The sequence below is a fragment of the Strix uralensis genome, chromosome 4 (genome assembly GCF_047716275.1).
Source record: "Strix uralensis isolate ZFMK-TIS-50842 chromosome 4, bStrUra1, whole genome shotgun sequence".
NCBI lineage: Eukaryota > Metazoa > Chordata > Aves > Strigiformes > Strigidae > Strix > Strix uralensis.
Genome location: NC_133975.1, coordinates 127,972,035 through 127,992,772, shown reverse-complemented (window position 1 = coordinate 127,992,772; position 20,738 = coordinate 127,972,035). Strand labels below are relative to the sequence as shown.

General features: G+C 41.9%; 2 protein-coding genes across 4 annotated transcripts in view; one reads left to right on the top strand and one right to left on the bottom strand.

The window, feature by feature from the left end:
* Window positions 1-8,090, bottom strand: part of EXOC5 (exocyst complex component 5) — a 29,156-nt gene extending 21,066 nt beyond the window's left edge. For both annotated transcript variants that reach the window (XM_074869104.1, XM_074869106.1), the window contains exons 1-2: window positions 7,944-8,090; window positions 3,046-3,137 (exon numbers count right to left, since the gene is read on the bottom strand). In XM_074869104.1, the coding sequence (XP_074725205.1) occupies window positions 3,046-3,137; window positions 7,944-7,970 (119 nt within the window). In that variant the 5' untranslated portion in view covers window positions 7,971-8,090. The remainder of the gene's footprint in view (window positions 1-3,045; window positions 3,138-7,943) is intronic.
* A 32-nt stretch (window positions 8,091-8,122) lies between these two features.
* AP5M1 (adaptor related protein complex 5 subunit mu 1) lies at window positions 8,123-17,663 on the top strand. Of its 2 annotated transcripts, XM_074869103.1 has the most exons (8): window positions 8,123-8,255; window positions 12,023-12,668; window positions 14,171-14,398; window positions 14,842-14,981; window positions 15,732-15,817; window positions 15,920-16,035; window positions 16,292-16,388; window positions 17,485-17,663. In XM_074869103.1, exons 1-8 carry the CDS (start codon window positions 8,185-8,187, stop codon window positions 17,565-17,567), a joined length of 1,467 nt encoding a protein of 488 aa, XP_074725204.1. In that variant the 5' UTR covers window positions 8,123-8,184; the 3' UTR covers window positions 17,568-17,663. The 2 variants fall into 2 exon arrangements, 1 of the variants encoding a protein (XP_074725204.1); XR_012628995.1 differs by lacking the exon at window positions 17,485-17,663 and having other exon boundaries at window positions 15,901-16,035.
* The last annotated feature ends 3,075 nt before the right edge of the window (window positions 17,664-20,738 follow it).

The following is a 20,738-nucleotide window of genomic DNA, read 5'->3' as shown; positions in this document are numbered from 1 at the left end:
TCAGTTGCTTCCTGACTTCACTTCTTTTCTTCCTCTAACATATACCATTTAAAGGTTTTTTCTGCCCTTTCCCAGCACTTTTTCTTTCAGACTCACATTTTACTCCTCCCAAACACAGTACACCTGAATGCATTCTTAATTTCCTCTATTCTTTTTTCATTCCATTCTCAACGTCTCTCATTTTCTCATTCCTGTTTTTGTTCATTCTGTCCCATTCCAGTCATCTTTTCAGTTTATACTTTTCTGAACATCCCAGCCACTGATGCTCAGGGAATGAATTGCTCCCAGATCCTCCACAGCCATAAACCTCGTCCTAGTAACTGAAAACGTATGAAAGATTTGAGAACTCTGCTGTCCAGGTTTAATGTCAAAGCAGAAGAGGAGAGGAAGTGGGAAACCCTTCCAGGGAGCTACGTCTAGACTACTCAGGAACCTGCATTTTCACATATACTGTTCAGAAGGTATACTGGGAATGTGAAGCCCTTCCAACCTGCAGTGCTGCTGAACAGCAGAATGAGCACGCTGCTCCTCTCCTGGCTCCCCAGGCATAGGCTACAGATTCTCAGCAACCAGAAGGGAAAAGTAGAACATATTATTCTACCCTCACATGACTCCTTCCCAGTAACAACTACAGCACCTCTCTTGGCCAACATCTAGAGCTTTCTCTGAGAAACACTTAAGTGATACTAATGTGATTCTCTTTAGTTGCAAGGAGGATCACTGCATTTTCAGTTTTAACTTCTCCTTTTACTGATTGGCTTTTACCCTGCTGCTTGGAGCACGTGAACTACCTTTTTGCTCACTGTATTGGTCTAAAAACCTATTTCAAGTTATATCTTTACAACAGTAAGTGACTTAAAGGCACAACTTATTAAAGAAAACTGGATTGGGGCAGATGTTTATAACATCTTTCCTCCACTTCCTGCTTGCCAGAAGCCCAAGAGCAAACATGTTGCATTAGATTCCGCAGAAAACCACAAGGAACAGACTTTCGTAGAAGTCTATTTAAAATTAAACAACAGTGACACAAAGTATACTTTTAAAATTAAACTACAGTAAGTGACACAAAACATAGTTTCAAACAAAAGCCTAGAGAAGTGCAGATAGCTTCTATTCATTTCAACAAGCTGATTCAGTTCAGTTTAGGGTTTGGTTTTTTTAAACAGGTATTGTGCCAATCAGCACTTATTCAGCAATAGTACTCAATATAGTGAGAGAGGAAAGAATGCTCGGGTAGAAGAGGTAGCTGCTGGGTAGGTTTCTCAGAATAAAGACTCCGACATTCTTTCTACCAAACAAAAGCATCATCTTCTAAAAACAGAAAAGAAAAAACATACACCAAAAGGTCTGTTTCTTTTTGGCTCCCTGCCCAATACTAGAAGATCCCACAAGAAAAATATTTACTGTTGCAGGAGTCTCCCACTTGTCCTGAAAAATATGAAAGTGCATCACAAAAGTTAAAACCAGCAGAAATACTGAAGATAGATTAAACTGAGTTGGTACTGGTACAAATCATTACCTATCCTAAAGTATATACTAGGCACAACTGTGGAGAAAAGGCAGAGGAAGCAATGTCGTGTATTTCCATGCTTCTTCCTGCTTAAATCACATGCATAGGATACAGACCCCACACTGAATGTCAAGGGTTCAGCATCTCACTAGAACTCCAATAATATCATTCCTCTTCTTGCATGCCTCCAAAGTGCCAGACTGCTCCAGAAGGAACGTCCTTTGACCCTGCTAATGAAGCGTTTCATATTTGCTTTTGAGTAACAGCTTGTCTATGAAGTTAGCAATTCCTAAACTTCTTAGAGTTCTAGCTCAGGTTACTACAAACAATCTCAAGCTGGAGTAAGATCATGTGGATGAGAAGTCACTAAGGAACAGCTATTGCACTTGTTCATCTCCCAAATTATAATTGTGTAAAAAATGAAAACATGTAAGTTAATTATGTCTCTAGAAAAACTACTAATACTGGTACAAAAGCTAAAAATTAGCACTATTTGAGTCACTCTTTTCAAAACAAAAGATCCAGAGGTTTGGAGTAGAGAAGCTCAGATGTTGAACACTGCTGTACAAAACTGTGCATCCGAGCTACCAATGAAGCACGCAATGCCAGCCCAGTAACCAGAGAGCTGCCTCCTTAGGGTGAGGTTTCCCAACAAAGCCAAGTCAGCAAACGTGGGGAGGTCCTGCACTCCCTCCTCCTTCCCCACTTCCCCTAGCCTAGCTTTGCTCTCCCTTGCACACCCATGTTCCTTCTCACCACCAGCTCACAGACACACCACCTCTTCCCTTTCCACCTGCTCGCTCCCAGGCTTTTCCAGTACCCCAAAACAGCTAACCCAACTAGGCAAAAAGTTGTGGTTTTTTTTTTTTTTTTCCTGTCAGGTTAGTTTTCTGGCATTTCAGTAACTTAGATTAGCTTATCATGAGATCATGTGCCTAGAGCTAGCTCAAGATGAGCCATCACAGTGTGCAGGTAAGAGCAAGGGAGAGGGGCACAAGCCCATCTCCACTCAGCAGCAACAAGCTGTTCATCTGATTCGGACTATACCCCACAAATTCATTTTAAAACAGTCTAAGTCAACATCGCCATGTTCCTGCCTTTCTTCCCATCCTACCTGTTTGTGCCTTTTATTTGCACTGGGACTATGAACTACTGGGACTTACAACAAGCCAACTCTGGGAGCAAAACTAGCAAGAAACTCATTAAATTGACTTAACTATCATAGCAGTGAAGCCTCATATTATGCTTTAATCCAGCAAACCTAGTGCTTTGGAACATTCATGTCTGACAAGGACAAACAACATCAATTCTCCTTCATTCAAAAGGTCTAAATCAGAAAGTGACTTTCCCTAGTCTTGTTACTGAATAATTGGTTCGGAATAATTGGCTCATGGTCACAAATTCTAGCAATTCTCCCAAATGAAAACCTCCTTGGACAAACACCAACATTACATACAGGCTTTTTTGTTGTATGTGTAATAAAACAGTGCAATTAGAGATACATTCACTTTGACCATTATGCAATTTTATTTTACCTTTTCGGATCAAAAGCTTCTCCACCTCTGGAGCCTCCTCCAGGTGTTCTCCATGCCAGGCGTTCAATGTATTCATCTGCCACAAAAGGCTCCTAGCCACAGAATAAAAACTCCTTACGATGTGCCACAGCAGGTTGTTCCTTAAGCAGCTGCTTACACATTTTGAAAGCGTTTAGAAGCTTTACTACCATCAAGAGCAAGTACAGTGCTAGCAATTACCCCGTCACCTCTTATGTTTACATATTTAATATAAAGAACACCGTTCTTAATATGGTGGGTTTGAACATCTAGTCTATAGATTGCCAGACGACTAGCAAAGAATTTGCTGCAGGTCTGTGAAGCGTTGGCTCTAAACTACCTGTCCTTACTTCCAGGGGAGCTTATGGCTCATCAGTGCAAAGTGTCTGAACCATGCAGCAGCCACACTGATTTCAGGTATTACACCACGACACCCAGCCGTCAGCTGTACAGCAAATCAGATGGGAGAACTGATCTGTCTAAAAAAATTACGTGGCAAAGTAAGTTTTCTTTGCTGTCACTCAACACTCTGATGCAGTTCACAACATGGCATCACAAGCTGAACTGACCAAGGCACTGCCCTGCGGCAAAAACAGTGAGAGATAGCCACTGGACGCTGTGCAACATCAAACTGCAGCTGCAGAAACAAAGTAGATAAAAAGGAAAAAACAAAAACCAAAGCAAGCATAAAAACAGGTAATGGACTTGATTTTCCCAAGAAGGAAAAACAGGGCATGAGTGATGCTAAAAAAACAAGGTTACTCAAGTTTCTTCCATAGTATTTGCTGGATCTTCCACAAAAATACCACACAATGATGAACAGTTAAGATTATTTTTCCACCCAGCAGTGTCTTCTGAAGGCAGAGAGCTTATTATAAAACCAAGAGCTCCTCTTTTAGTTGGCCTAATACTTAAACCAGCTCAAACATTTCTTCACATGGTTAACATTAAATAACCAAAACATAGCCCAACACCCATCCTTTAAAAAACTAGTATTTATCACTTCAGCTTCACTGGTAATCTAGTAGCGTTGTTTTAAGTGCCAACATCAGCACATCTAAGATAAGTAAGCAAAGTATTCTCACAACCACCAGGATTTCACCGAAAGCTTTTAAATTACATGCAGCAATGGTTCTAAAACTGGGAAACACAACCCAGCACAGAACCAGGAGTGGCTCTGGTTAATAGTGGTACTTGCCACAACTCATTTCTGATAATAAAACATGTGAACATGCCACCACTGCTTTTGAGAAAGCTTGGTTTAAGAAAAATAATAAAAATTAAACAGATCTCCACAAGTATCAAATTGGTTCTTCTATCAATAGGTCTAAAACCTTGTCAGAAGTAATAGGGAGGGAAAAAACAGCATTATAGTATTATTTTAATAACTAAAACCAAGGGTTAGAAAGCAAATAGTCAGTTCAAGGTTTGTCATTCCTCAAAAACACATTATGCCCTATCCCGTCAGGCTCAGCTATTAAACAGAAATATACAATTTTTTAAAATATACTGTCAACATGCTGAATCATGCTAGACAGAACAAAAGTTTCACCCTTTAAACAGATGATCCCGTAACTCCTCACTCAAAGACTGAGTAGAGTAACTGTGTTTTGCTCAACCTCCTTGCTTAAGCTTCAAAATAACTGGGTGATACCACATACAAACCACTTCCCTACAGGTCACTCATTTCTAACCCAGTTCTTCCTGATACACAACGTTTATTTTCCCTTCCGTGAATCCTCTTCATCAAAAGTTATAATGCAGTGTTTTCATGCCAAGTGTAAATTTTCTCCTTATGTCATCTTTACATCTAAATTTTTGGGAACATTTTTGCAATTTTAATTATAGGTGAAATAAGCCATTCAACACAGTAACATTCCCTTCAGGGGAGACCTTCAGCTTCGTAATTACCTTATGGCTCTTCACAGCACTTCTCCTTTATATGAAAATCACAACCACAATCTTTCCACTGAAGATCCCATAATTCAGCTGGAGTATCACTCTAGTTACAAGGATACCAACACCAAACACAGGGCTACAGAAGAACCCCATATAAAGGGTGCACTATTTACTAATGCTCTCTGTGTGTGTATATCATTTTCTACACTTCTCCCTTCTTTTAGATGTTCACACTAAAAGATAATTCACATACACACACATAGTGACCTTGATTTTTTTTTTTTTTTGTTTTCAAAACAACATTTACAGAGTTTTTCTACAAGACTATCAAAGCCTCCTTTCCTAAGGAAATCTGAACCCTCAAAAATAAAGTTATAAAGCCAGTCTTGCTCTAGCCATTACGCCTCTATACTCCTCTAAAGCTCCCTCGAGTGCATGTGTACACAGAGTACCTGAAGCTCCCTTCCCTGCATCCGAAACATCTAGCTGGGCACAAGGCAACAAGCGCTGTGGTTGACCCCAAACTCGGTGCCACCCGATCAGCCATGAGACCAGACTGCGTGGGCAGCAGCCCTGTCCCCTCCGCTGCCCTTCCCAAGCGCGGGCACTCACGTGCGTCCCCCTCTTCTGCAGTGCTCACCCCGTCTCCCAGTCTGCCTCTCCCCTTCTGCAACATCTGTTGTTCTGCAAAAATTATAAACTTTTAACAACCTGACACATCAGCAAAGAGTGTTAATTAGTTTCGTTAGACCTAAATGATGGCAGAATCACTGCTACATGCAGGTGTAGTAATATTTTTAAAGGGGCATAACCGGCAAAATACTTGTTTTTCAAGAACACTTACACAGGAGACCTGCCCTTCAGTTTTTAAATCATATAAACCCTGTTCTGTATTATTTAAGAAATAGTAACTGCAGGGGATATTATTATGTGCAAAATGCTGACCAACAGAAAAACAAAATGAGCTTTTTCTTCCAAATTTTCACAAAGGGTTTGCTTAAAATAATATACTTGATTTATAAAGACTAAATGAAGTTCAACAATGTCTTTTTAAGGCGTGGTTCCACTGCAAATCCAAAACTTTAGTTCTGTTTCTATATTGGATCTTCCACATACATTTGCTCTTTTTAATGCCATCTTGATAACAGGGTTACCTGTAGCTGACAGTCTAACTCCTATTTGAAGTCTCCTATCCAGTGCTACAGAAATTGATGAAAAACAGCTATTACAAATGTCATTTGCAAGTCCTTTGCCTGTTATCAGATGAGACCCAACAGTCAATTTCTTCACAGCTTTGAACCTCCCTCTAGCTCTAGACGAATTAACGTGATCCTATCCATTCAGCTAATACTACTGATTTAATAACAGATATGCCTGAAGTGGATGATAACCTGGTTTGATCTGGTCTGTACAAATGAAACTAAACTGGACCTAGCCACATTAAAAGCCAGTTTAGAAGTAATCATTGTTAAATTACGCTTTCAGTTGTATGAGGGAGAACTGAGTCCATGTTGTGCCCATTTTCAGCACAGATCCTTCTACACAATGTCACATATCTATACTGAAAACGACTTTTAAACACATGTTCATGAAAACATGGCAATCAAATGCCACCCTCAGTATGCAGGTAAGGGTTACTCCCATAACAAGCACGCTTTCATGTTCCAACCTATGTGGCAGTGACTTCAAACTAACACAGCAGGCAACATTAATTTAGTGAACATCAACAAAACCTCTCTTGCCTTTGGAGTGAAAGGAAAGTGAAAGCAGGAGAGAAAAAAACCACTGGCTTCCATATTGGAAAACAATTGCAAGTCCTATCTCTAGGCAAAGGTCCCACCTACTTTGTAATTTCATCTTTATTGCTATTGCAAACTGGAACAAATTGTCGCATGACCCAAAGCAGCCAAAGCATACAGTTTTCTTTCCACATCTAAGTTATCTCACATTCAGCATCCCACAAAGAACAGAACCACACTGTCATCACACTGAGAAATCAACAGATTCCTAGGACAGTTAGAGAGGTGCAGAGAGGGTATAAAACCTGGGGGTACCTAGCTACTCGCAACATGGTATATTAGTCTTGCGATTTTTTTAAACCATGCAAGCCAGAAGATGTGAGTCATGTGTCATAAGAGTGATTCATAAATACAAGTGCACACAACGCATTTATATAAACCACAGATAGAGGATCTTCCAGAGAAACGGGAAGACCTTTCCTGAAGGCTGGGCAAAGTGTGTCCCGGTGTTAACACACCAGATGAACAACCTGCTCTTGAGCAACTCAGAGAGCAAATACAAGACACCAGGTAACAATGCACTAGCAAGTGGGGACAAACACTTTCTCTTTGATCACAGGTCACATCATGACAGCCCGCGGTCCAGACCAGGAGAGAAGAATCTGCCAGGCTCCATCTATATCCCTGCCCTGCTCCTGCGCGGCCTTGGGCAAGCTATTCGGTTTCTCGTGCCTCAGTTCCACAGCGGCTGAAGGGAGGGCAAAATTATTTATTTCAGACACGTAGAAGCCGCGCTAAAATACCCCCGTGCTGGGGTAGGTGTTTCGGGAGAAGCAGCGCGGCGGTCGGGCCTGGCGTGGCCTCTCACCCTGCTGAAGGCAGCACCCCCTTGCTGCACAGCCTGGGAGCCCCAGGGGAAGGGGCGAGGGACTGCACCCCCCCGAGGCTGCACCCACACTCGGGGGGGGCTTCCTCAGCCCCCCACCCCGACGCCCCGTTTCCGCAGGCTCCGGCATTGCGCCGCTCGCCCCCCGCACACGCCCTGGCCCCGGGCGGGGGGGCCCGTTTCCCTCCCCGCGGCCTCGCCACCCGAGCAGGAGCTCGCCCGGAGGCGGCGGGGGGGCCGCCCCATCCCCTCAGAGAACCGTCCGGCCCCCACCACCACCTCCCGCCGCCGGGGCCCAGCGCGGCCCCCTCCGCCCGGGGAAACCCGCAGGCAGCCCCGGCGCTGCCCGCACCCACCTCGAAGAGCTCGGCCGTGGTAGCCATGGCCTCAGGGAGGGCGGCGGGAGTCCTCAGCGGCCCGCCGCCGCCGCCCCACCGCTGCCGCCCATTGTGTCCCGCCGCCCCGGCAGCACCAGCAGCAGCAGCAGCCGCCGCGGCGCCGCCTCCGCCCGCCGGAAATGGGGCTGCGCCGGGCGGCCGCCGCCGCCGGGGAGGGGCCGGGAGCTGGGCGCGGCGGCCGCCCCTCAGCGCCGCCGCCATGGCCCTGCGGGCGCTGTGGCTCCTCAGGCACGACCCCGGGGCCGGCGGCGCCGGCGTCCTCTTCTCCAGGTAACGGCGGCGGCGGTGTGTGGAGCCCGGGGATGGGCCCGGCCCGGCGGCCTGCGCCAGGCCGGGCCCGAGTGCTTCAGGGGGCCGGGGGTCGAGGGGCCGCCGCTCCCCGCGCTGCGCGTCCAGGCGGGCGGCCCCGGTGAGGGGGGGACGGAGAGGGGGGAAAGGCGGCCGGGGCGCCTCGGAGGCGCCGGTGTTTGCAGAGCAGCCGGGGCTGCCTCGGGGCCCCGGAGCAGATGCAAACATACCGAATTAGGCTGATGCCGAGTAAATAAATCCCTTCGCTCGTCAGAGCGCCGCTGGCCGCTTTACATTTCTGAACCCGATTTTGGAAATTTTTGGGTTCAGATAACGTGCTTTCAGCTAAATCTATTTTTTTGCAACTTCTGCATTTTGCACATGACTTTCCCTTCTCTGTTCCTCTTTCCGTTAGTTACTGTGAAGATTGTACCCAGCTCTTCTCTGTCCTAACATGGAAGAGAACAAGGTAGCAGTTACGAAAGACTGTCAGATGAATAAAATGGGCAAAGTAGAAACATATATTTTGCTTATGTTTTGCTTATATTCTTTTCTGTCACTATACAAAAAGTACATTTTTTTCAGGCAGAAGTTTAACTTTCCATGTCATTTTAATCTTTGCATACAGAGACAGGTTTCTTTTAAGTTAGTGAGCCAAAGGAGGACTTTTTATTCAGAACTTTTACAGAGTTTTTAGTAAGACTTTGGGTAGGTGGGCTGCTTTTGATGGTCTGGCAAACTGTTGACCATTTCTTCCTACTCTCTGATCTCAGATGACTCAATTCTGAAGAATGAGAGGAAAAACAACTGGGCGATAGGGAAAGGAAAAATACTGAGACCTGGGTAATAGATGTGCCCTACAGTTCTAGTCTGAATTCAGTAAAACTGAAGAAAGAACCTAGAAGGAGGAAAAAAAAAAAAAAAAAAGAGCAAGTAGACTATCTTCCATCTTCAGGTGCAGACAGATCTCTACATTGGACATTCCTCTGATTGTTTTAGGATTAGTATTATAGTCCTTGTATTACCTACAAGACTAGAGATGAGGCCTCTCCTCTACAAACACAGAGAAAGAAAAAGCCTTGTCCAAAAAATCTGAGAGTGTAATCACCATGGAGGAAGGGGGGGCTAGTGACAGGGATATGTGAAGTAACTTGTCACACAGTAAGTGGCAGAGACAAGGAATAGCACTCCTTTGAAAAGGGCAAACTATACTTGATACTTCAAGTGATTTCCACACTTAGATCTTTCAAGTTCCCAGAGGAAATAATAGGGCTGTGGAAACCCCAAGTTTATCCTCCTAACTGACCTTAAATTCAACAAAGCGCAGAGACAATATAAAGAATGCGGGATCACATGGAAACTGTTGGTTTCGGGACTTACACACTCAGCTGGAGATACGTGAGCCCTGATCTTTAACCTCAGAGAAGACATCTGGGACATCAAAGCATTCCACTTTTTTTGAGCTGATCATAACTTAATTCAGGCAACAAGTATGGTCTCTCCCTTGAATTACCAAAGCTTATACATTCCTGGAAACTTTCATCTTTTTAAGTTTTCATGACTTTCTAGAAAGGAATACTGAAAAACTGAGATCTGAAGGGCTAACTAATCATCTAATGACTCAGCTAAAGTTGGGAAGTTTCAGTGGGAGGAGGAGAAGATTGCTGTGGCGTGGGGACAGCTTCAGCAAATGGAGCTGGCAGTTTGGGATAGAAGTAAGACAAAACTAGACTGAAATATCTCTTCCTTTGCTTTTAAAACATCGACCAAAAATAGGAGATGCTCACCAAGGTTACATGTAGCCTTTTATCAACAGCCTTGCTGTGGAAGTCTTCATAAATTTTCAAGCAGCAAAACCACTCTGTTCCTTGCTCTTCAAAATAGACATGAGACTAGGAAAGTGGTTTACTGTAATCTGTATCCTGTTTACGGATCTTGTAGCTCTGGCTTCTCTCTGCTTCTGCTTGCTCTTTCCTTACTGAAAAAACAAAAAAAAAAAGCTGTAGATGCCTGATTAAGAATGAAACAAAAAAGCACGGTCACTGAAAGTAAGCCTGAGGAAGCATAGCTGCCTGCAGCAGGAGACTCTGCTGCTCAGTTAAGAAAAGATGGTGTAGGTGGGACTTAGAGGCAGCGGGGTAAGAACCATGCAAGTGTTCAGGAGCAGAAGGGGAGTGCTACATATGGAGGTCAGAGATGAATCAAAGTACTACATTGCTGGGATTACAAGTTCCATGACAATTTAAGAAACAGACTGTCAATGTGTCTTTAAAAAGATGGTATAAAAGGGAATAAATTAAGGCATTTATGTATCTGCATTTTTTCTCCCATGTTTATGCGTGTGTCTCTGAGTGCAAACAAACATGCAGCCTGAGAACAGATCTGCTACGAGGTGATTGATTTAGTGATTTAACTAGTTGCCTGGTGAGTAACCTGTGATACGTACTTTGAGGGTCCGTGGATAACTACTAAGAGAGTCCATGAAAGAGAATGTAGAAAAAATAGCCTGTTATCAAACTTAATGTAAGAGAGACTCAGGGGAGTCTGTAGTTCAAAAAGAGGATTAAAACCAATGCATTAATGGAAGTAATATTTTTTCTTTTCTTGGCTATTTATTAAAAGACAACTTTTCAGTTCCTCTTGATAGATTTAGGTTAGCTTGAGAAGAAATTCATCCCTCTCTCCTTTAAAAAATAATACTGCTTCAGAAGAAAAAATCCCAGACATAGCATTAAACAGCTACTATGATTTTTCTCAAATATTTTCTCTAGGAGATTTGAAATTAAATATAGAAGTTGATGCAACATAGCAATTTTAAAATATACAAAACCTTGCATCTCTGTGACATTATGATTACATCTTAAAGACTGGAAAAAAAAGGAAATGATGAAGTCACATATATTGCACTCGCAGTGAGGAATCCATTTTGCTCCTTGCGAAATTTTCGCGGCTTTTGCTGGAAGAAATGGAGTTAGGTACAGTGAAATTTTTTTGTATTTATAATGTAAAGATTTTTATTTAATCTTGTTAATCAGTTAAAGCAACTGTTGCAGATCACTTGTGTAAGCTCAGAACAGGGACGAATAACCTGTATATAAGTAACTTCCATTATACCATCTCATAAATACAGCATTTAGCAGAGTAGCAAACCTGTAGCAGTAGAAATACTGTATCTAGGCATAAAGCTGTTGTGGCTGAATTTGGTTATGTGGGACATCTGTTTTCTTAAATGTCTGAAAACTTGTCTTCAGTATGATCTCACCACTTAGAAATATTTTGCTGTGCACTGGTGTGAGTCATGCTTGGGTTCATTAGTGTCGTTTAAACATCCTATAGCTTTGTGCAACAGGAAGGGTAGACAGATTCATATTTTACTAAAAAAAATGAGTGGATGTATTTGCTCAAAGTTTCCAGTAAAAATCCACCTGCTAGAATGAATCCTAACTACTCATGAAATAGTTTTATTTTTCAGATTCTGATCCCATCACTCTTTCTGTGAGGATGCTGCTGGCTTCCACTTACACAAGGTTACTTTTAGGACCAGGGTGGCCTTTGGGAGTTATTTGAATACCTAAGAGAAACTCATCCTTGATTATTTCAACACTCCAAAGATTTTGATAATGCTTTTGCATTCTCTGACAGCCAGAGAAGGGGTTGTGTGGTTCTGCTTCTAGGAACTCTGTTGCTGTGGTATTTTGGGTGGGAAGAGATGAGCAGCACTAACACACGCTCTTATTTCCATGTCACAGACGTTACCCCACCGTTGAAATACGCGCTGAGAGCTTCAACGGGTCAACGCATGTGCCTGTACCATCCGACAGCGCTTTTCTTAAAGCCCTGCTGTTTGAACTGAGACTCATAGATGACCATGTTTTTGTGGAGCATCGAGATACTTGTACTCAAATCAATCATTCGTCGGTGTATTCGGTTCGCACCGAAAGCGGGGATCTCTGGCCTGTGCTTGCTTTTCAGAAGAGTGGTCTGATATATGCGTGTCTTCCACTAGTTGAGGAGACCTTGGAGCCACGGCCACCCCTCCTTACCGTTAGTGGGCTCTCGCAAGGACTGGCTCTGCTGTTAGGCATTGCAGACTACATCTCTCCAAGTCGGAAAAATGAAGCTGAGATGAGCGCGAAAGTAGGCCAGCTTCGAAATTTGCTTATACAGGCCTGTCCACTTGGCACCCCCTTAAACACAAACATACGCAGCTTAAACAGCTCCTTTGATGACATCCAGGAAATGCCTATGGATGAGAATCAACCAGCTTGGAGATCCAACACGTATAAAGGCAAACCTCAGGTTAATGTCTGCATCACGGAAAAAGTCAAGTGTATGCAGTATGACAAAAGAGATGTTGTGGACACGTGGCAGGTTTACGGAGCTGTAAATTGCAAGGTGAGAGCATTTTATGTGCAAGTCTGACCAAAGTATTTTTCATGCATACCGGGAAAGTAAATACTCATACCATTTTACTTTGGTATGTAATCAGTGAATTTCTAACACTGTAATATTTCAAAGTGTAACAAACCATCATATATTAGACAAACTATTACTTTTGTAGTAGTTTTTTATTTTGATCTTTACTGTTTTTCTCCTGCACGCTTCATGTATTTTTTTGGTAACTATTTATGGGGACTTAAGTTTCCAGCAGTAGGTAGACTGAATGTATTTTCCCAAATTATTCTTATTTTAAATGAAATAGGGAGGAATAATTTCATACAGTCTTTGCATATAGGGACTAAGAAATGGTGTTGCTAAGACCAAATTTCTTTTCATCTATCTAATAAGCAATGTGTTAAATAATGATTAGAAACAGAATTTCTGAATGAGTCTTCTGCAGGTGTCTTTACGTGAGCGTTTTTAATTAATTTTCCTACCAAATGAAAGTTTACTCTTCTATCCTACTTTATTCTATTACAACAACATTTTGAATCCACAAAATTGGTTTGGCTGATGTAAGAACAGTTGATACAGAACCTGTATATAATAATTGTATAATTATTTTGAATGTTTTCATAGTTTAATATTAAAAATTGGGGAATATTGACTAAAGAGATCCATAATAATTATGAAATACATTAAAATTTGTGCTTTTTATAATGGATGTATTTAACATTCTTTGCTCTGAATTATGCTTAGGAAGCACACTTATTATGACAGTACAGTGTATTTGTAACTGCCAATGTTTTAAGAGGAGAAAGACCTTCTAATAAAGTGGATCATGGTAATTTAATTACTTGCAAGAAGTGGGATACTCGTCTCCAAAGGAAGCCAACCCAAGTACTGCGCTTCCAAAGACTGGGTTATTTCCCACTAGCTGTGCTGGTAGGGATTATGTGGGTGAACAGCTTCCTGCTCTCCGAGGGCCAAGTTTTTAGGTCATCTTGCAGAGTGGATGGCCTTACATAAGAAGAAAACCCTGGTGTAATCATGCACTACTGAGCTGGCACATGGGGGACGAGACAATGGATGCGCTGCACGTGGTTGTGTGAGAAAGCTGACATGGGACCACAGTGGCCATTAATGGCGTGCTTGAATCCATTAAGCAGATGTTGTAAAAGTAACTGAATTAATTAGACTATCACCAAGTGTGTTTATGCGACGTTCATAATGATGTAGCTGTACAGTAAGTCCTTGGCTTGCTTATCTGCTGTTTTCTTGCTAAAGAGTACTTGTTAATTAAGAGACACTTAGCTAAGACTGCATCACTAGCCCTGCTGTGGGAAAGGTACAGAAATGGGAAAGGGACTTTGTTTTGAAAGTATTTGTCAGTGCTAATGTTTGAAGCCAGCTGAAGATTTTTAGTATGATTCTTTTTAATGCTTGTATTTGATTTTTGAACATCTACTTCTGATTTGAGGGTGATACTTTAGAATAAATTCTTAATTTTTTTCAAGTGTGACATAGAGGGATCTGCACCAAACGTAACCCTCAGTTTGAATCTCCCGACTAACGGTCCTCCGCTCCAAGATATTGTGGTCCATCATTGTGTGACTTCCGTTGACCCTGCCATGCTGATGTCCAGTAGTGCCGAGCCACTGGATGATTCTGTGTATAATGGACCTTACAAATTTCCTTTCGTTCCTCCTTCAGATTCATTCAACTTGTGTTACTACACCTCCCAGGTAATAACATTCCTGACCCTCGTTATTTTCCAGTCTTCAAATGGGAATTAAAATACCTGTGTTGTTGAATGTGTCTGAATGAGTTTCAGTCTGATACAGGTGGTTAAAATGTTTTTTATATAAAAAACTGCTTGGAGGACACTTCAGGACTTGAGTCATTTGAGTCACGTTTAGGAGGTGCCAGTACTTTGACTGCTTGGCATGGCTGCTCTTCCTTTAAATAAAATGCCTGAATTAGGCAAAATGAATCCAGGCTGAGAGGTCAAGTGCATATACCACAAATCTGTATATTGCAAGCAGCCTGAAGAGTTTGGCACAGTCAGCAATTGATATGTGCTTGTTATTTTTTAAGTACTTTAGCAATGAAAGCAGTATATAACTATATAACTGATCTTACGATGATGGTGTTAACTTATCTTGAGAATTAATACAGTTTTTTCCAGGTTCCTGTCCCACCAATTTTGGGATGTTATCAGCTCATTGAAGAGGGATCACAGTTAAAAATAACAGTTAATTTAAAGCTTCATGAGAGCATAAAGAATTCTTTTGAGTACTGTGAAGCTCGTATACCTTTTTTCAACAGGTAAGAATAAAGAAATCCTGAAGAAATTTCTTCCATTACTCTCTGATCTTCCTGAAATGAACCTGTCAGGAGTCAATATTAACAGATTATGCTCCATCAAAGTACTACCAGTGGACACTGATCTTGCAGGTGTCAGGAAGCCCCCTTGGAATTCTCATAATTTCCAGAATACAGAATTGTACCAGAATACTTGGTAATGTTCTGAATACTTCTGTTGCACATCCTGTTTCCTTGTGGTACTTTTTCACGTGAAACACTGCCACAATCCTCCAGGTGGATTAAGTCTCAAGATCACTTCCAACTCAGGGTTACCCTTTCCTTAAGACTGCTAATCCTAGCTACAGATCAGTTTATCAAAAATATAGTTATTTAAAATTAAAACAATAGGTTTCATTTAAGCCCTTCTGACAACTGCCGTGACTATGCTGTCACATAATTATCATGAAAATTTAAAGATGAAATGATAAAACATTGCTGATGCTGATGATAGTGTTAGTAAAACACTATCAGTGAACTAAAGATAGTAAAATATCAACAGCTCTTTCATGATTACTGGATTGAGACCATGGTGATCTCCTCCAGCTCTGTAATTTCTTTTCATAAATTAGCAGTGTGTGCAGATAGGTATGATTTGTCTGTATGCACATAAATAATGTCTTTAAGCATTTTGTTGCTTTCTTCAACAAAACGGGTGTTAACAAATAATGATACTGATTCCAATGGTTTTATTCCTCCTCTGTCATACTGTAGGGGCCCAATCACTCGATTAGAGTACAAAGCTAGTTATGGCCAACTGGATTTGTCGCGAGAGAAGAGCCTACTGGTTTGGGTCATTGGTAAGCAGAATACCCCTGTGCACTCTTACTTCCCCCCCAGTCCGTTTTGTATAGTGTAGGCAGACCTGTATAATTTCTTACAGATGCTGTTTCTGGCTTTAGGACAGAAGTTCCCTAAATCTTTGGAAGTTTCTCTGACTGGAACCGTGTCTTTTGGCCCTGCAGGCAAAGAGCACCCAACTGATTATGTTTGCACTGGGAACACTGCATATGTGAAAGTAAGTCACAGGCTGTGCGAAAAGAGGCCTTAGTAGTCACTTTTTTATTACCTTAAATTGTTTATGAAGATATGTTGATTTTAAATCAGCTTCTTTGTTCTCAGCATGGAGTTTTCTGTTTTCTTGCTTACAGGATTTGACATGCTGTCATTTTGGAGTACGCTTGCAAACCAAGAGCATGTAACATAGATTGCCAGTATTCGTGCAGCAAGCACGACAGTATGCATCTGATCATGTTTCTCCTCTCTTTCTATAGCTGTATTTTAGGATCCCAGACTTTGCACTTACTGGATGTTATGTAGACCAGCATTCTATTCAGATCTTTGTACCAGGAAAACCCAAAATTGCTGCATGTGAGTTGCTAAAATTGTAATTTATTTAACTGAAACTGTGTATTGAAGTTATGAACTGGATGTCAATGACTAAAATCACGTAGCTAAAGTTGGACAAAGGTTTTTCCTGGTTTGCTTCGGACATCCCAGCAATTTCGTTCTCTGCTTTGTTTGGGTTTTTGTTTGTGATGCTTAAAGCATCCCTGGAGTAGGGACTGGCATCTCCCTTTCAGATGAAAGCTCTTATTACCCAGTTACAAAGTCAGGTTCTCTCTTGGGCTCTCTCCCCTTTGCCCTGTGATGTTTTACTGTGCTCTGCATAATGGCAGAACTTTTAACTGGAGGGGCAGAAGATGCCTCTCTGGAGTCTGGCCCCTTGTTTAGGACACTTTTGTCAGAGACATGATATGTGGATTGGCAGTACCCAGGTACAGAACTCAGCTCCTTGTGTGCAAGGTGAGGCTGTTGCTGTTGGTGTCATCACACCTACATGTGGCTCTACATTAAATCTGTGGAGCAGAAACCAAATCTGCTTATTCTTGAGTTAACACATGACTACTTCCAAGTTTGCACCAAAAATACACTAATTGGGGGCACAGTAGGCACTCATTAAATCTGAGCAGTACTGTCTAATGGGAGCATTTTTATTTGTTGCTGTCTATCTGCTGCAACTTCTGTCAGTCATGTTAGCAGAAGTCTGTAAATGCCTTTTGAAAACTGTGATCTACGCTGTTAATTTTATGACAGGTCACATTCAGTCCTAAATTGTAACACAAAAAAGCAACATTTTCATACTGTATATTTTATATCGAGTATGCAATTTATATTCATTGAACAAAACCCAAGCCATTCACCTGCTTTTGACTTAACCTCTGTTTGAATTTTAAGCTCATGACTGATACATTAGTAAAGGTAATTGAAGCTGAGACTTTAAATGTCTCATTATCAGAAATGATTTTCAAATAATAATAAGAGTCTTACAGTTTAAAGAGGCCATTATACCTTTTCTGTAAACTGGTAAGGCTGGATTAGTAGTCTCTTAACTTGAATGAAGGAATGTCTGATTGTAAGGCTCCCTGTAATCCGTATTTTTCTTGCCTGTTTTTTTTTTTTTTAGCCCAGGAACTGATTTCTTCCGATTACTACATCTGGAACTCCAAAGCACCAGCACCTATGGTGTACAAAACCTTGTTTGACTAATTTGCTTGTGAATGATATTTATACTTAAACAAAACAGCTAATGAGAGTTATGTCATGATACAATGAAAATAAATATTCTCCAGCACTTGTACTTTGTATGATAGCTTAAAAATTTCTGTTGAGGAAAAACAAAAGAGATTGCTCCTCTGAAAAACATAAGTTGGTTTTAAATTGTTTAGTCCTGGATAACAGCTTAGAGAAGACGATTGGAAATGTACTTGCGTGGCCATTTTTACTTTCCCTTCTAGCATTTACTGGTACAAAATAAGTACCTCGTGATACAGATACAGACTGGTACGGTTGGGTGTGTCTTCCAGGAGGATTCCCAGTTACTTCACTGGTTTTGTAAACCAGAGAGCTCAGGGGACGTGAAAGCGGTCAGTGCCTTATTCCTGTCTTGCAGTCACAAGAATCTGATCAGGCCCCAGATTAACAGGACAGTTAAAAGCAAGAGTTCTGTTATTTTCACGAGATGTGTACAGAATACATATGAGTCAATAATTTACAAGAATTTTAAGAGAGGAGTATGGCGTGAGCGGCGCTTCTAAAAGTGGAGACGATACAGGAGTCTTTATTGCCTCTGTCAGCAGAAGTGGTGAGTTTCCTTTCATACATGCCTGTGAACTGCACTGCCCTGAAAGCTAGTGTTAGTGAGGATCCTCAGGTGTGAACCTGGTTTTTCAAATCACATGACTAGCTCTGAGCAGGCAAAATCAGCTAAGCTTGCTGGAAGCTCCAAAAAACATCACTGGGCCGTTTTCCCTGGAAAACTAGGTGAAAAAGAAAAGGACTCAGTTTACAGAGGCAGACCTCTAATTTTGAGAAGAAAATTGATGTCTGCAGGAACACAGGAAATGGACTTTAAGAGAGTTATCAGGAAATGAGCAAATTCTGAAAGGCTGGTGAAAAACTGAGAGAACCTGGAGAGCAGCACAAAAGGAGAGAAGAATGCCATCTAATAACCGAGCACGCCGGCTGCTCCTGCTGTACCTCTTGTTTAACTGTACGCTGTGTGAGAAATAAGATTAGTGATTATGTAAGGAGAAAAGTTTTAAGCTATAATTTAAAAAATGCTTAGATTGAGATAGTAATCTAATTGGTTGGTTAAATGTTCTAAAGGGTGGATTAATTCATGTGAAACGTGCCGTTCAGCTGAAATGGCTATGCAAACTTACAAAACAGAGCTATGCTATGGCCCGTTTCGCACAGGTGACGTGTCCGTTTTGGTTAGCAGGCTAAAGGTGATTTAATGATTTTGTCCAGAATCCAGCCCCTACCTGTTTCAGTCATCCACGTGCCTGGACACCACAGCGTGAGTGGAGAGCGGGGGTCTCTCTGTTGGAAGGGTTTAGATCATGTTCTGTAGGCCGGGCCCACACCACAGGATTTCAGTGCCTGGTGTTTGCTTTCCCCCTAGCCATGAGAAAGATGGGAGCAGCACCGTGGAGGAGCAGCTTCTCTTCTTCACAGCATTTCCCCAAGAAATGCTGTAAAATGGTGTGACTGTAAAAAGCCACAGCACATGAGAAGAGAATCTCCTTGCACTTAATAGCAGGGTGTCCTTCCCAAATCACGTTCCTTTTTTGTTTCCCTCTTGTCCGTGTCTCTAAGTCTCTCCAGGCTGGGAGAGCTGCAGTGCTCAGGAAGGGAGGGCTGCTGCTTTAGGTTACTTTGCACACACCTACTGATGCAGGTTGCTCCCAAACCTGAGCAGTTTTCCCTGAGCAGTTTTCTACATCTTCATGCACCTGTTTTGATTTATTATAAGATTTTGTTCCGTAAACCTCTGGATCATAACTCTAGCAAGTTCTTGCCGCTGTGCTCTGCCCCGGCTCGGGGACAGCTCTATAGTAAGAGAAGTGGGGAAAGGAGGCTGTGTCTGCCTTTTTTAAAAAGTGTGGCTGAGGTCTCCCTGGCAGGCTTGAGTAGGCAGCGTATTGTGTTCTTTGGAAAGCACCCGTGAATGAGTCAGACAGCAAAACAGATCAGGTTAAACTGGCACACACCTTAATCCAGCAGTTGTGCAACAGCTGAGAGCCACCCACGCTGGTGGAGAAAGTCAGATGAAGCCTTTCTCCTGGCCTGACAGTCTTTGGGAAGGGGAAGGGCCCATTCTCATGGATGCTTCATAAATCTTAGCAAGCTACTAAACTAGTCAAGTTAGCTTAGTAAACTAGACGGCTAGCAAATCTGGTCTCTCACGACTGATGTACCTTTAGGCATGGCCTGCAGAACGCAAGGCACGGAGAGAAACGAGTGATGTGCGTAGAGGTTTCAGGTCCCTCCAGGCCTGGGCAGCAAATGGGGACACTGGGGAGATGACACTGGAAGCCAGAGTTCAGGGAGTTATAAATGACTAAACCCTTCTGGGCATCTCTGTGTGTTCCCTAGTAGTTGCCCAGTTTCACTGTTTCTCTATGTGCTCTGACCATTTTTCCTGTTTTAAGAGAGACAAAAAACACTTCAAAAACTAATTCAGGAAGATATGATTGAGAGCTGCCATGAGCCTGAGGACTCCATGGCAGAGGTGGTATCTAACAGTAGTTCTGGTGGGCTCTAAAGGTCATTAAGCCCCATGTCAGTGGTATTCCTTTAGCTCTTTAAAAAAATCAACACGTTTTTAATACAACACTTTATTTAAAAATACTTTGTGTTAAAGAGAAGAAATAACAATTCTTCTACAAGAAGAACTTCTTCAACAATTTCTTCTACAAGAGTGCTTGCTGCTTGAAGGGCTTGTTATTTACTTCATCGCAGGTATAGACTGTATGAGATCTATGCAGATAGCTTTGCACAAAAACTTTCAGAAGAGGTGGTCAAAGAGTTCTCCAGACTTACTATTGCATTTCAGAGGGCTAGAAGAACATGCAAATGATTGAAAAGAATAAACATAAGGACTTAAATAAATATTGGGTTGTTAACCTGACATTTTTCCCAAACAAAACAATGGGTATAAATAAGTAAGAAGTTAATACAGAAATCACTTCATTAAGAATTTGTTTCATTTTATTAAAATTTTGCTGTAATGTAAATAATGCCAATTAACATGAATTTAAAGTAAATATACACTGCCAAACTTTTCAGATGAGACTGCACATTTAGTTGGCAAAGAGAACTGGTGTAACAGATCTCTAAGAAAATAATGTGAAATCCATGTATAACCCACTAAAC

What these genes read in the sequence shown, in the direction of transcription:
- AP5M1 (XM_074869103.1), top strand. Translation starts at nt 8,185, where the DNA reads ATGGCCCTGCGGGCGCTGTGGCTCCTCAGGCACGACCCCGGGGCCGGC. An exon ending in GCCGGCGTCCTCTTCTCCAG is followed by an intron (nt 8,256 to 12,022) that starts GTAACGGCGGCG and finishes TCCATGTCACAG; the next exon opens with ACGTTACCCCACCGTTGAAA. An exon ending in AAAACCCAAAATTGCTGCAT is followed by an intron (nt 16,389 to 17,484) that starts GTGAGTTGCTAA and finishes TTTTTTTTTTAG; the next exon opens with CCCAGGAACTGATTTCTTCC.